At 38.0% G+C, this 15,848-nt stretch overlaps 1 protein-coding gene, 1 long non-coding RNA gene and 1 pseudogene across 2 annotated transcripts; all 3 read left to right on the top strand.

Annotated features, from left to right (window-relative positions):
* Positions 1-469: 469 nt before the first annotated feature.
* On the top strand, positions 470-580 carry LOC115951119 (annotated as a pseudogene).
* A 5,519-nt stretch (positions 581-6,099) lies between these two features.
* On the top strand, positions 6,100-7,772 carry LOC115994180. The gene is made up of 3 exons (XR_004093144.1): positions 6,100-6,188; positions 7,425-7,528; positions 7,683-7,772. It is a non-coding gene; the product is annotated as an uncharacterized LOC115994180 (long non-coding RNA).
* Positions 7,773-11,293: 3,521 nt separating this feature from the next.
* LOC115949803 lies at positions 11,294-13,920 on the top strand. The gene is made up of 2 exons (XM_031067079.1): positions 11,294-11,793; positions 11,889-13,920. The coding sequence occupies exons 1-2, from the start codon at positions 11,294-11,296 to the stop codon at positions 13,918-13,920; spliced, it is 2,532 nt and encodes an 843-aa protein (XP_030922939.1).
* The last annotated feature ends 1,928 nt before the right edge of the window (positions 13,921-15,848 follow it).

A 15,848-nucleotide genomic window follows, 5' to 3' on the forward strand; every position in this document is an offset into this window, starting at 1 on the left:
TGCAACCAAAAAACAAAAACTCCACCAATTGTTACAAATGTCATTAAGCTGATGCAATGAAGAGAAGACGCACATATTGGATTATGTAATTGGTTATAATTCAATGAGAAATGAATTTACCTAAGAGTATACCAAAGATAATCAGATTTGTCTTTGGTTGTATTTGTGTGCTCAAGTAATTCATTTGATTTTAATGATGCATCTTCGAAACTGACGATGACATCTTTAAATTCTTTCCAGCTACTAACTGAATCAAAAGTTTGTGTTCATTTTCTGATTATGTCATTATACACCGTTTCAACCTATTTAACACGAGAAAATAGAACTTTTAGCCTGCTATGAAAATGAACTAAAAAATTTCAAAACTATATTTCTTAAGACTTTATATAAGGCGAATGATTGTAAACGTAGAAGATATCAATTAAATTCTAAACAACAAATTTCCTACTATAAACTTGACAAATATGGGTCTTTTCAGAACAAGGGAATCAAGTCATATTAGAATACAAATGATATTTTCAAAACGCATGGCCCCTGTGCAAGGATGACACGCATAAATCGAGAAATGGTCCAAATTTTTTTCTTTCCCTAATCCTTGCGTGAATTCTGCTTCACTGTCTTCTTCGTTGTTTTTGCACTTTCTGCTTCTTTACATGCGTTTTGGAGTCTTGCTCAACAGGTTAGCCCAGACTTGTGCTCATAATTCTTTTAGAGAGAGTTTGAATCTTTGATAGTTGTTATACTTCAATATTAAATCTTTAAAATATAATTTTTTTTTAGAACTGTTGAAGCTTATTAATATTTCACACCTTCTGGATTTGCTATAGTTTTGGTGTTTGACTTAGATATTACCACAATTATATTCCAGATTTTCGTTGAATTACATTTGCTGAGTTAGAGCTTCTCTTCACTGTTGTAATATAGTTGGCTGTTAAATCTCATAAAATGATAAAATTCTTTAAATTTAGAACGTTGGGAAAGCTGCAAATGTTAAACTACGAAAATTTTATCTAATTATTGTGTAATCATGACATGAGAGCAAAAATATAACCCCAATTTGCATTTTTGGCCTAAGTACAGAAATAGAGGGAATGATGACATTATTGATCATTGGCCAGTAAAACACATGATCACTTCTCTGGCTTTCATTGAAATTTGAAATTAAGCAAACTAAAGGATGGAGTTACTCTGCCTTGAATGTCATAGAGTGACCATAGGCTAAGCCATTGCCATAGCTTGTCCTTGTCCAATGCTGGATGGTTGTCATTGCTTGGGTCCACACTGTGAAATTTCCAAAATACAAAGCCATTAGTGCCCCCCCACTAGGAACTCGAGAGTCCAGGGTATAGGTTAAACCCTTTGTGAGATTTGGGGTTGTTTAGGATGCCAGAGTGAGCACCCAAGATAGTCTCAATTGTTGCTTTGCCTTCAAAAACTTACTAATGTTTGGAGTTTATGCATTTCACTACCCCTGTGACAGAACATAGCAATATTTAGTATTAAGTGACCATCTAAGGTTAATATAAACTTTTATGTTATCTAAACATCCGTTTGGGATGTTCTAGTTGATGGTGTTTTCATAGGTAGTCAATGTCAATCTAAGCTCTTTACAATTCATTGGTGCCACTGGTGCTGCAGGTGGTTTTAGTGTGTGAGCTCCATTTGGGCATAGATATAAGTTTCATAGGTACGATTGAACTCTCTTGGCTAGAAGTTTCATATGTACAATTGCTTGTTCTTACTATCACGCTCTACTTTAGTCGGTTGTTTTTGCATATAGTCTCAATATATGCTACAAATTTGATTAAACAAATAAAATTTAAGCTTGTACGGTTTGTAATTAAGCTTGTACAGTTTGTAATTAATTAATAAAATGTTATGAGCTTAAAACCATAGTTATTGCTCTGCCTAATAAGTAGACAATTTAGTATTTCTTCTTCTAACATAGGGGTATCCAAGATTACAAACATTGTTATTGTGATGCAAAAAACATTGTTACATTGTAAGTTATAAATTACCTTTACTGAATTGAAGGTTATATTTTTACAGTCTAGTAGAATACTGTTTGACTTCGATTTACATATTCAAGTGGTATATTTTGAATATGCACAGCCTCGATTGTCTTCTTGGAAAACAATGGCCTAAGTTTAAAGAAACAAATAATTGTTAATCAGTGATATATGAGAAAACATAAAGACGCTTGACACATTACCTCTTGTTGTTGACCTAAATGAAAAGTTAGTTCGTGCTCCTTGCACCAAAGTTGGAGAGCACAATTTAATTGCAACATGCAACTCCTGAAGTTGTCCCCACTTTAGCTGCCTTAATAGTCCTAAAATTATTAAAAGCTATGGATTATTAACGAATACTTTATTCATATAATTTTAGAAGCGTGCAAAATATGCTACTCACCATATTCTTCAAGAGGAATGTAATTTTAGACATTGACATGATTAGTTTGAGATAACTAAAAGGCTTACGTAATTTCCAACACTAAAATTTATAAGAAATATATATATTTACATAGAAATATAATAACAGTATTTGATGAGGATTATACCATGTAATAATTTACATAGCTTCCATTTCTTGCAATATAAAGTGCTACTTGAAATGCAATGTCTTCAGTAGACCTTATATATGTCTTCCCTCCATATTTTTTATAGCTTCAAGAGCAAATTAAGTACAGTTACTTTAGTGTTACAATGATTAATAGTCATTTTGTTCTCATTCATTGAAACATTGTTAATGACTAATGCAATTAATGTAGCACAATATTTCTATTACGATAAAAAGATTTTGCGAAATCATCAACTTGAATTCATCTTATAGCCATAAGGATGCTCTAGTACCCTCCTCTAAGTTTGGTTCAGATTGAAAACCCTAGTATTTGATGGTGTCAGTTAGCTTTGAACCCTGTCCAGCATATGAACATGGGGCTGAAAATGGTGGACATGAACAACCTAGATCTTTTAATATTTTTTACAGGTCAATTTTGTTGTTCTTTTACTTTCTGCCCAATAATCCCTGAAGATTTTGTGTACGACTAGAAGCAAGAAATTCCATGCTTTGCATATTACATATCACAAACATAATGTTAAATTAGTATGATGTCTCACTATCACAAACATAATCCACTTATGCAGATTGTATGGGAGCCATACACGCATACGCTAGGCTCCCTACCTGTGTATTGCACTGTTGGGCAGCATATTTGGAGGGCCGAGGTGCCGTTGATATTCTTTTGGATAGTGGAGTGGCATCATCTTGAGCGAGTCCTCCGTCAGTTTGGGATGAAGCAACCAGTTCCAAGTGTCGTGGATACGTCGACTACCCTTCACAAGATATCCCTTCAGGGTAAATGGGAGAAGAATTGGGAGGTAGAACATGATCCCTTTATTTGGCAATGGGCCAACCGAGTGAATGTAGTTCGCGGGTCCGATCTCCTAGACGGTGATGATACGTATCTCGTTGAGTACATGATGTGGTACAATCGCCACACAAGGTAGTACATAACACCAGAGTCTGCGTATTGGGAACTCATGGTGAGGCAACAATTCCTATTTTATGGATGAAACCATTGTTCGATTAAATATTCTCAGCAGCTTTATCATGCATGCCAAAGTCCACAATAATTATCGTTGTTACATCTCTATAAGTTTCTCTGTCATTTTGTTTTAAAGTCAAAAAATACTGCATGACATGTCATTATGTTTTAAAGTCAAAATACTGCATGATTTAAGTTGTTCATAACAAACTGAATTTGTCTTGATCCAATTTGTTTGCATGAGGAATGGTTAATGGGCAATGACTAATGATGACCACACCTTTGTTCATATAATTACATTCAACTTTTAAAAAGGGTGGGTTAGGTTGGGTTTTATTGTATTTTATTTTATTTTTTGTTTATTTTTTTTTTGTTTTTGGTTGGCTTGTACTTTAAAATGGATGGTGCAACTCTGTGTAGTAGTGATAAATTCACATTTCATGATAGTTTAGATAGCCTTTCCTCCAGGACTGATTAATGTATTACATATTCCTTGATAGATATTACCTCTAGGATTGGGAAGTCCCTCACTAAACTGTTGGTAGAATGCAATTCCCAACAGCTTAAAGGTCATTTAAAATCTTGCAAGTATGCAGCAAGGAGATGTGCATTTATACTAGATTCAAGTATGATATATGTTCTAAGTTTTTGGTACTTCCCTTAATTGAAACTTGAAGCTCGCGTTTGATATTTTCAATTCATTTGATTTGGGTATGTACGTTAGGAAATAATAACTTCAAAATATGTGTCCTGATTGCAATGTGATATTAATGGAGTTGTAAATCTGGTGAAGCCTAGATACAGAAGTGAAGCCTAGATACAGAAGTGAAATTCTGATATTTTCACTTATGCTAAGATTGAACTTATGTACAACCAACTATACGTGTTTTTTAGAAGTATCATCTCAATGTTTAGATTGCATAGCGATAAACATAACAGGAAACTGAAAATTCCTGAGTGTTGGGTTGGAACTATAAATTTTTGCACAGGGGGGGGCCAACCCCTATTTTTATACACTGTCTTTTTTAAGATGCTTCATAATTATAAGTAATATAAGGATTTCATTAGCTATGTTTTCTACTTTCTCTTTTGATTTTGGAACAGATTTATCCAAGTTTTGCATCATACTTGCGTTCTTGCTTTTATGACGCCCTTGTTTTGTAGGTTCGGACGATGATTAGGTCTATACAAAGGTGCGATGAAGGTTCTGATATGCACACTGACCTTACATTTACACTAGAGCTTGTGGAGGAGCTAGGCCGACTTAAATTGGCGAATGCGCTTGCAGAAGCAGTTGACATTGGTACACAGGCCCCAGTTCGTGGCGGGCAACGTGGTGGGTCTCATGGGGGTGGACATCATGGAGGTGGTCAAGCTGGTCGAAGCCGTACGACCGAGTCGGCTCCCATCTATGAGGAAGGGAATGAGTCGGGTGCAGAAGAGGCATGACTTGGCACTGATTGGGTACTGTCTGATGACGACGGCAGGACACCGCGATGCACGCCTGGCGATGGTGCTGGGCCATCCCATGGCGTCGATCATCAGGGCACTGTTCCAGCCCACACTACATCCCATGGTGCTAGCACGGACTTTGAGGGCCCTCCTCGTATGTCGCCTCCAGTTTTCAGTGGATCTGCCCATGATGGTGGATGCATATTTGTCCCCACACCAGGCATGCCCACCCCACCTCTAGTGCATGTGGACCCCACCATGTCAGCTCCATCTCAAACCCCCCACGGAGAGGCTGTATAGATTGAGCAGATACCGGCTGAGGACATTGAGCCGGTGGAGGCTTTGCGGAGATCGCGACGCCCGCCTGCGCATGCTCCCGATTGCGGGACTGGTGATGGTATGTACTTCGTCTACACTTCCCATCTTCTTGAGCTACTTGTATTGTGCATTTCATTGATTATGTTAATTTAATTATGCTGTTGTGTCTTATGAAACAGGTAAGATTAGACCTGTCAGGGCATATGGGCGGAAACGAAAAGATCATTAAATGCCTTAGTGTATGCTTATACTTCCTGCCTATAGGTGACTGCATAGTTACGTTTCACTTTTCTTCTAAAGTCGTATTTTTTTTTAGACCTAACTGCAATGGTGGACACGAAAAGGCCATTGAGCCGGATTGTCCTTGTGTGCTTATTCTTCATGTGTATAGGTGACTGGAATAAGCATGCAAAATGTTCTACTAATTGGGGAGAATCTTGGTGGCTGTGCATCTATTTCTGGATCATTGCTTGGGGAGAATACTGGCTGTCAATGTGTTTGTTGTCAAGAAATTGATATTTTGGAGAAAACCTATAAGGCGTATTGTATTTATTGATGTATTAGGAAGTTTTTCTGCACTTGGAGTTTTGATTGCAATTTGACAAATGTCTGGATTGGTATTCATTTGAAGCCAAACTTTCTTCTGTTTTTGTATGTTGTTAGCTACAGTAAAGTGGGTTGTAAGAGAGTAATTTTTTTTTTCTTTTTTTTCTTTTTGTGAGAAACAAATGTGTGGTATTGTTGATAAGCAAGAAGAAGTAATTTGATACTTTCTATAAAAGAGTTTGATGACGAAGTTTATGCGGATCAATGGCAGAACCAACTCCTTTGTAGCAAATCATTTATCCGAGTCTCTACAATGCTTGGCTAGGTATGTGTCTCTCTCCTAATTTTCTGATTCGCCTTCCATAAAATTCCTAGATTGGTACATCCTCCTTCCCATTTTCTTATTTTTAATCTCCTTTAAATCCCCTCCTCTCTAGAATGATTAGATCTGTGTACATTTGATTACAAGTTCGTTACTAGGAACTTTGGAGAATAGAATTTATATTTTTTTTTTTTTGAGTTCTAGAGCAGCTCACAATATAACTTACCCAAAGATGAAAACGGCAAAAATCTTAGTTATGTGTGCATGTTTTGTTCCTTTCGCTCCTTGGGGTTTGTAATTGTTATTTATCATTGTATATATTAGCTTTCATTTTGGTAGCAATTTGGGAACCCAATGAGAAACATTTATTTGATTATTGATTTTTTCATCAATTAGCTTTCTTATTTTATGATTTTCAGTATATATATATATATATATATATATATATGTTGTGTGTGTCATTGGCCAATGAATCAAATCTTCTCCATCATTTGCTTTAATGAAATGATGGAGGCGTTCATTGCTTGAACTCAGAATGAAACAGCCTAATGATTATCTTGAGGGCATGGTATCCGTTAAAAAATTAAAAAGTAATTGAGTGTGTTTTCTATTCTGGTTGGAAAAGTAATAGGATTTAAAGCTGCTCACTCTTAGTGTTGTACGATGGTTACTCACACCATCAGAGCACACTCCTATAATTATTGCATTTGCACGATAGGCTTGTTTTGTTGAATTTTGTTTGTAGTTTTGAGAGATACTTATATGATGATATGTGTTTGATTTTACATTTATGTAATTCAAGAAAGTGGTTTAGTTGGCCTCAAGATTGGTGGTTTGATTTGCACGGTGGAAAATCTGATATGCAAGGTTGAAAACAAAACCACCGTCGGGAATTCATTACCAATCTGACTGGTTTTGTATTTATCTTCACATGATTGAGAGTTGAGTTATTTGCTTCAAAGTTGGCTTTATAATATGTATATGGGTGTTAAATTGAGGTTACAATGACTTTTAGGTCAAATGGTATTTCTTGGTATTTTCGACGGAGACATTTAGGGTTCGAACCCCCCCTTCCCCTGTAATAAATGTGTATTTAAAAAATTTGCATACTGTTTGAATGTTACTTTTATTGTTTGTGTATTGCCGTTTTTTGGGTTTGAATTATTATCTATGCTTACAAAGATATATGCATTTTTCTCAATAATTTTCGGTTAGTATCTAATGTCTCCTTCACTACAGCACATTAAGACGTTGGAGAAGTGGCCAACCTTCAGAATCCTGGGAGGCTCATAAGGCAGCAATCCAAGCACTCATAAAGCTGCCTTCAGGCGAGCTTGTTACAGGTATAATATGATTCAGTAGATGACTGTTCTACTAGATATTGTTTTAGATTTTGTTGGTAGTTGGAACTGGTTACATCAGATTGGAATGCATAGATCCAACTATGTCTTTCACTATGAACTTATGGGGTTCATTTTTATGCTATCATGATTTTAGGTTCAAGTGATACAACTTTAAAACTTTGGAGAGGAAGCAAATGTACACATACTTTTGTTGGGCATACAGGTATTTTTTCCATTTATTTGCCTTCATTGTGCTTTATATATATATATATATCCTTATCTGCAATGTGTTGAAATCATATGGGAATGAAAATAATTGTAGATTTTGCAAACTAACGATGCTGTAAAATTTTCTTCTTACATGTCTGTTTGGTGATCATCAAACATATTTTCTTTGAGCTTCCTATAAGTTAGAAGTGGAAGAAGCATTTAAAAAGACTTCTGATCTACATGGATTAATTGACCAAACTGTTGACATGGGTAATCCTCATATGTTTAGTGCTTTACATGGTTTGATTGCTAAAAAATTTAGACATGATGATCCCTCTTTGTCTCCTGTGGAGTATTTGGTGGGAAAGGAATGCTTGCACTTTTGACAGAAGTAAGATTGATTCTTGATTTGAAGTTGCTCTTCCGGACTTTATCTAAGCGGACTAATGCTTTGGCATTCATTACCAATCTGACTGGTTTTGTATTTATCTTCACATGATTGAGAGTTGTGTTATTTGCTTCAAATTTGGCTTTATAATATGGCTTTATATATCATTGATAAAACAGATCAAATATAGGCTGATGCACTTGTTCTAAGGGGGATCAGTTGCACATTTGAGGAAGGGCACAAAATACGTATTGTTGGCAGAATTGGCAGTGGCAAGACCACTCTCATAGAGATGAACCTGTTTTGTCCAATGGAGCTAGCTAGAGGGAAGATATAGTAATGTATCTATTGAAACCTATAGTATTCCATGTAATGTTCACTTTTTACGTAACTTTGAAATTTTAAGTGTTCATTTTTTTTCTAATTCAGAATAATATTACAAGGTACATCATAATTTTAGGGTTTTATTTACTGTGTTTGGGATTCAAGAACCTTTATATAGCTGTGTTATTTGTTTTTTTAGTTGGTTGGTGTCAATTTTTATTCATGGTCATTTTGTTCTGGACTTTCTATATTGTGGCTATTAAAATTTTCAAAATTGACTTGAAGAATTTAGATAATTTTCTAATGTTGGACGATTTATCATGTATGAATAATTCCAATCCTATCTTTTTTAAACTTTGAATTTTCTTTCATTGGTATGGATTGCAGTGAATCCTCCAACGAGGAGGATTTCCAAATCGTTCATGTAGAGGTTATGCAATTCATTGTTGTTTTTTACGTCATGTACATTCGTTAATCGTGGCTCATTGTGTATAGGCTGATCTAGTATTTTGTAACTACACAATAATGGACTGCAGTGAATCAAATAGACGGGGTACGACCAAAGCTGATTGAATAGGATCAAATAGAGTAAATAGAATGTAGTACACCGATTTTCCTAGAAACCACAGTGGACCGAATTAGACCAAAGTAGATAAAATGGACCGAATAAGACCAAAGTAGTCCAAAAACAAAAATAATAAGGTTATTTTTCCATATATACATATCTGCCAGTGAAACAATTGGAAAACGATGACACTTCTACTTAAAGCACACATGAAAGTAGTTACTTGCAAGTATACATATCTTACTAAATACCACAACAAAAAGTCGTACTTTTGCATTCATGCATCCGTACGTTGTCTTGTGGGTGCATCAACTTCATCATCCCCCACAACATGAGCCACCACTTCCTTCAACATGTTTGCACTCAACGTTGCGATCCTCCTTGCGTGGTCACGCTCCTCAATGGCAACTTCCAACTGATACCTTAACAAAGTGTGCCTAATGTCTCCACTGCCATAGTTGGTTCCTTCGCTTTGAGAAGTGCTAGGTGGAGTTGAGGTTGATATGTTTGGAGTTTCCCATGATGTAAACGCACCACCATGCACGCCCATACCATTACCATGCAAATACTCCATGTATGCAGCTTCGGCTTCCCTTCGATCTTTATATGATTTGTGATTGGCGTTTGGGAATTTATGAACTTGTCTACTCGCATCTAGCCAACTGTCGTATATGCCTGGAACACGACCGTTAAACACAACATAGGTTCGTCCCATCCTGCTCTACAAAAACGTAATGGTGGGAATTCTTTGCACTAGAATGTGGTTGCACCTTCTAACGTGTGAAGTGGGCTTTTGTAGAGGAAATGGGGCTAAAACTCGATTCTATAGAAATCGAGTTATAGCATGCGGAGTTACATGTAACTCGACTTCTTATTAACCGAGTTTCTGAAACTCCGTCATTTCAATATGTCTTGTCAACAGTAACTCGATTTATGTGGTATCGAGTTTTATATAAAATCGATTTCCTTAATATCGAGTCATGTTGTCCCCCTCCCCACATTTCAGAATCCATGCACGTGTCTGGCTCTATCTGTGTTGAAAACCTTCACTGTCTGGTCTCTGAAAAAGAAAGCCTATGAGGTGAACAAAGTTTGCTAACTCTTCTGCCATTTTCCTTGTCATTATTGCATCCTCACCAGGCGTGCTGTTGCTGTGGTCCCCTTCTTCTTTGTTTTGGCATATCTTCCCTGACAGGTATATATTCACTTACATAACTACTTATAAATGGATTGACTTACATTACAACTTATAATTTGGATTGCTTTCTACAACCATTCTGACATTATGTGTGTGTATATATATACATAAATGTATGTATGTATAGATATATGTATATATAGACAAACGTACTTACCCATATCATAAGATGTATATGTGGCATTCCCAAATATATGTATATATATATACACACACATACACACACACACACATATATATATATATATATACATGTATGTCCCTATGTATATGCAAATATATGTAAATATAAACAAAGCTACCTACCCATATATGATCACATGTATATATATATATATATACACACACACATGTATAGGTATGTTTACATATAATGTATGTGCTTAGGGCACCAATTTTTTGAAACATTTTGTTAGGAATTGCAAAAACTGTTAATACATTGAAAATCCTGGAAAAAATTGTCCAAGAAACGATTAATTAGATAACAGTACTATTATGACTTATGTGAGAATAATCTTATGTGTGTGTGTGTGTGTGTGATAGTGACATTGTATACATATTGTTCCTAAATATGTCGAGTTTTATATAGTAATGTATATAATAATTATTTTTGAGAATTCTTTTGGGAAATATGTATATAATCATTCTAAATAAACATATATATAAACAAACATTGTACGGTGAATTCATATGATGACATATGCATTCATTCATACATATTAACAATGATGTGTAATGTATACTGAGGTTTAAATTGTATGGCTCTTTCAGTTCTGAAAGGCTTTACTGTGTGGGTTCTGAAAAAGAAAGCCTGCGAGGTGAACAAGTTTTGCTGACCATGTTTGCATTTTCCTACTCCATATTGCATCCTTACCAAGCGATATTACAAACACCCTGATTCTTTGTTGTGGCACGTCTCCCCTAAAAGGCCAATGTTTGTGTCCAAACGAATCAAGTGTGTACACCTATAATTAGGATAGCATCATAGTGCATCTGTAAAAGATTAATTACTGTTGCATTAACATAACCCCCTATCTTCTGCATGATAACCACAATTAATTGTCCTTATCCAGGTCTGGCATGGGTCGTCACTGCTTCTACGTTTACTATGATGGGGAACAGTATTTCCATGACTTGCATGGGCTGTCCTATAAAGGCGAGTCAGTGAAGCAGAAGTTCATTGAGTTGAAATGGGGAACACACTTGAGAAAAATGCACCGGAAGATAATGGAAGCTCTACGGTTGGACAAGGAGTCACATAAGATATCCATTGTGTACCGTGCCCCCCAGATACTTGTGAGTACTCAGGTTGTCTACAACTCAAATCCGTTGGGTTGCGATGCTGACGTGGACATGATGTGGGCAGTGATTAAGCGGACCCCCCAGTTCATAGCGTCCGACTTGTATGTAACTGTTGAGGCTGTTGGGTTCCATGGTAGTGCAAGTTCACAGCATGCCAGTGGGGTGGAAGAGCCACACTCATTGTCGGTTGACGTGCATCCTCCCTTTGCCTATGCCACGCCTTTCCCCTACAATAATCAACCATGTAGTGCGGTTGATCATTTGGACAACACCAAGTGGTGGGCGCCACCAATACACATGATGTGGGAGGGTCTACTCACACATATGAGCATGTCCAAGCTGATATGGACGGGGGAATTGATATTGATGCCAGCCGAGATGTGTATGAAGAGTTCATTGATACTGATGGACCAGTGGACGACGCGGAGGTCTTAGATGTACCACTGATCGAAAATAACGAGGAGGATTGCCTTACAACAGTTCCTATCCCAGAATGGTTCACATCAAACACATGGGACAATATTAATGACCCATCACCTGCATTGGGTACAGGACATCTTACAAGTTGGCATAAAGGTGACCACCCAGCAAGGGGGATGCTATTCAAGAATAAAGCCTCTGTTCAATATGTGTTGACCCTCTACTCTGTGGAGCATAATAAGCAATACAAGGTCATCAAGTCTGACACCAATAGGCTGGTAGTGCGGTGTAAGAATGAGGCATGTCTGTGGTCAATTCGGGCCAATTGCAGCAAGAAGCACGGGATGTGGGTTATCAGTACATGTAAGGGTCCCCATAGTTGCTCATCCCTCCAGCTACCAACTGATGGGCGGATGATGGATTCAAAGTTCATCTCCATTGCACTTGAGAAGTATGTACGGGAAGACCTAACCCGAAAGGTAAGGGACTTGCGTAGTATGTTGCATGCAAGGCATGGGCATGATGTAACTATGTACAAGGTTTGGGAAGCCAAACAGAAGGCAGTTGCACGTATTTACGGGGATTTTGACGAGTCGTACGCAGAATTGCCACGATTTCTAGCTGCATTGTCTGATGCAGATCCGGATACTGTGACCACATTAAAGTGTGACCCCCATGTCCCGGGGACTTGTATATTCAACTCCGCGTTTTGGGCTTTCGGTCCGTGTATTAGAGGGTTCAGGCATTGCAGGCCGGTGATAAGCATAGATGCAACGCACCTCTATGGCAAGTACAAAGGAAAGCTGTTGATAGCAATGGCAACAGATGGTAACAACGAGGTTTATCCACTCGCATTTGCCGTTGTCGAAAGCGAGAGCACGGAGACATGGGGATGGTTCTTGGCATGCCTGTTGACCTATGTTACAGACCGCACCAATTTGTGTATAATATCCGACAGGCATCGTGGGATACAATCATGCTTCGATGACACCACTAGGGGCTACTTGCAACCGCCCTTAACCCATCACCGGTATTGCCTCCGCCATTTAGTAAGCAATGTTAACACTAACTTCAATAGTGTGCCGTTGAAGAACTTGGTATGGAACGCAGCAACTGCGAATCAAGTTAGGAAGTTTGAGAACACCATGGATTGCATCAAGAATGTCAACCCGGCTGCGTACGACTATCTTAAGGAGGTAAATCAAGAAAAGTGGACACTTGTACATGACCATGGGCACCGATATGGGGCAATGACAACCAACCTGTCAGAGTGTTTCAATGGGGTACTTAAGGGCGCACGTAGCTTGCCCATAACTGCAATGGTGAAGTTTACATTTTACAAGGTGAACTCATACTTTGACGAATGTCGAAACAAAACCCTAGAGAAGTTGGAAGAGGGGCAAGTGTGGTGCAAATATGCCTATGACAAGTTCGAGGAAAATCAAGAGAAGGTGAAGCTCCATATTGTTAGAAGGATGAGTGCGCAACAACGGTTATATACAGTGGAGATACAGTCTTCACTGTTGAACACTGGCGGGGGAGATCACACCCATAGGGTTTCCCTCATAGACATGACATGCACGTGCGGCAAATGGGAAGCAAACAAGATCCCTTGTTCCCACTTGATAGCAGTTTGTGCCAAACACAACCATGATGCCACTGAGTATATGCATCATTTCTACCGCCTTGAAGAACGGTATCACAGCTATGAGCCTATATTCCAACCACTAAAAGATAGGTTAGAATGGCCGGAGCCAGCAGAAAGGAGAACCGTGATGCCAAACCAGCGGTTGATCCGTGAGAAAGGTCGGCCAAAGTCCACGAGAATCCGCAATGAGATGGATGACGAGGATAGGGAGTTGCCAACCTCATTATGGATTGAGAATGGACCAAAGTTGAAGTGTGGGTTGTCTCGCCAAGAGGGTCATAACCGTCGTACATGTCCAACTCGAAATGTGGTTTCAACAAGCCATGGTGCTATGTAGCAGGTAACAATTACAAATCATAGTAACAAAAGGGTATCATAAGTTATTCTTCTTTACATGTTTAGATATTACATTATATGAGTTATAATTAAGATGTGGACAGTAATTTGTAGATCGGAACCATGATAGTAATACCATTATATCAAATTTAGCTCCATTTTGGGCAATCTTGTGATTACTTCTTCAAGTAGTTGCAGTTAGTCTTAACTCCTACATATTACCATTCCAAGTCTTTTGTCCCAGTTTTGGTGTTCTTTCAATCTTATTGTTTGTGGTGTACATATTCTAGTATTCATGGGGTCTCTATTTCCCTAACTGTATATGTTTTGCTGCAGATTTGTAATTGTTGCCAAGGTGTAACTGTAGATGCTCCTCATTTAAGCAGGCAAGCCTGAATGCTCTTCTATATTTGTCAATTCAATTTATTAATTACCATGGATTGTATACTAATTTCTGTGTTGGCTACTCCTCAGAAAGGAGGCAACTTCTGAAGAGAACAAAAAGAAGGTGTCACTCAAATGCTATGACTCCATGTTTGCCTAAAACCATTGTTGGCGGATGCTGTCCAAGTTTCAAGTTACAATTGTGAAGAATGTTTAAAATGCAGAAATTGAACTTTTTATTTTTGTACATCAACTGATTTAAATGCATAGAGGCTCTTTACTTACAAATAAGCTTGTATATATGGATGATTTTTTTATTCGCGTAATGCAAATGGGGGAATGTTACTGATGGATGTGGTTGGTCTGCATTTGTATGGATGACTTGTTATTCACAGCATGGTTGTCAGCAGGTCCACTTTTACTATGAATAAGCACGCCAATACTGAATGGGTGTGAACAGTGCAAGTCGCAAGCAAAATTCGAAGTAGAAAGGTTATACTAAATAAAACTCGATTTTCCAGTTAATGAGTTACGTTGCAGTCCATTTTCAATCCCCTTCGACTGTATCCATTCTCAATTCTCAAGTATCTGGGTTATTCGATTTCTCTAGATCCAAGTTACATTGAACATAACTCGATTTATAGGGTACCGAGTTACGTTGGAGAGCACCCTGCATAGTTAGATTCCTCTTGGACTGTATCTGAACCAGTCCAAATAGCTGGACTGGGTGTTTAAGCCCAGTCAACGTAACTCGATTTCATTATAACCGAGTTATGTCGAGAAGAACTCGCTATCTATAGCTTCGAGATACGTTGAAGACCATTGTGCACACTTAGATTCCTCTTGGACTGCCTCTGGACCAGTCCAAATATCTGGGCTGGGTCGGGAAGCCCAGTCAACGTAACTCGATTTAGTTATTACCGAGTTATGTTGAAAGGAACTCGATATCTTTAGAATTGAGATACGTTGAGGACCATTGTCTACACTTAGATTCCTCTTGGACTGCCTCTGGACCAGTCCAATTATCTGGGCTGGGTGGGGAAGTCCAGTCAACGTAACTCGATTTAGTCATTACCGAGTTATGTTGAGAAGAACTCGATATCTCTAGCATCGAGATACGTTGAAGACCATTTTCTACACTTAGATTCCTCTTGGACTGCCTCTGGACCAGTCCAATTATCTGGGCTGGGTCAGGAAGCCCAGTCAACGTAACTCGATTTACGTATTACCGAGTTATGTTCAGAAGAACTCGATTTCTCTAGCTTCGAGATACGTTGAAGACATTGTCTACAGTTAGATTCCTCTTGGACTGCCTCCGGACCAGTCCAAATATCTTAACTCGATTTCTGTATAAGCGAGTTATTCGCATGTAACTCGATTTCTCTAGTATCGAGTAATTCTACTTTAACCTGATGTTCAGGATATCGAGTTACTTCCAAACCACCACACACAACATGGATTCCTCTGAGATACACTGCGCACAGCATGGACTCCTTTTAGTCCCAGTACACAGAACTCGATTTCATAGTAATCGGGTTATGTGTA

Source organism: Quercus lobata, chromosome 6, assembly GCF_001633185.2.
Source record: "Quercus lobata isolate SW786 chromosome 6, ValleyOak3.0 Primary Assembly, whole genome shotgun sequence".
Lineage (NCBI taxonomy): Eukaryota > Viridiplantae > Streptophyta > Magnoliopsida > Fagales > Fagaceae > Quercus > Quercus lobata.

What these genes read in the sequence shown, in the direction of transcription:
- LOC115949803 (XM_031067079.1), top strand. Translation starts at nt 11,294, where the DNA reads ATGGGTCGTCACTGCTTCTACGTTTACTATGATGGGGAACAGTATTTC. An exon ending in CATTTGGACAACACCAAGTG is followed by an intron (nt 11,794 to 11,888) that starts GTGGGCGCCACC and finishes TATTGATGCCAG; the next exon opens with CCGAGATGTGTATGAAGAGT.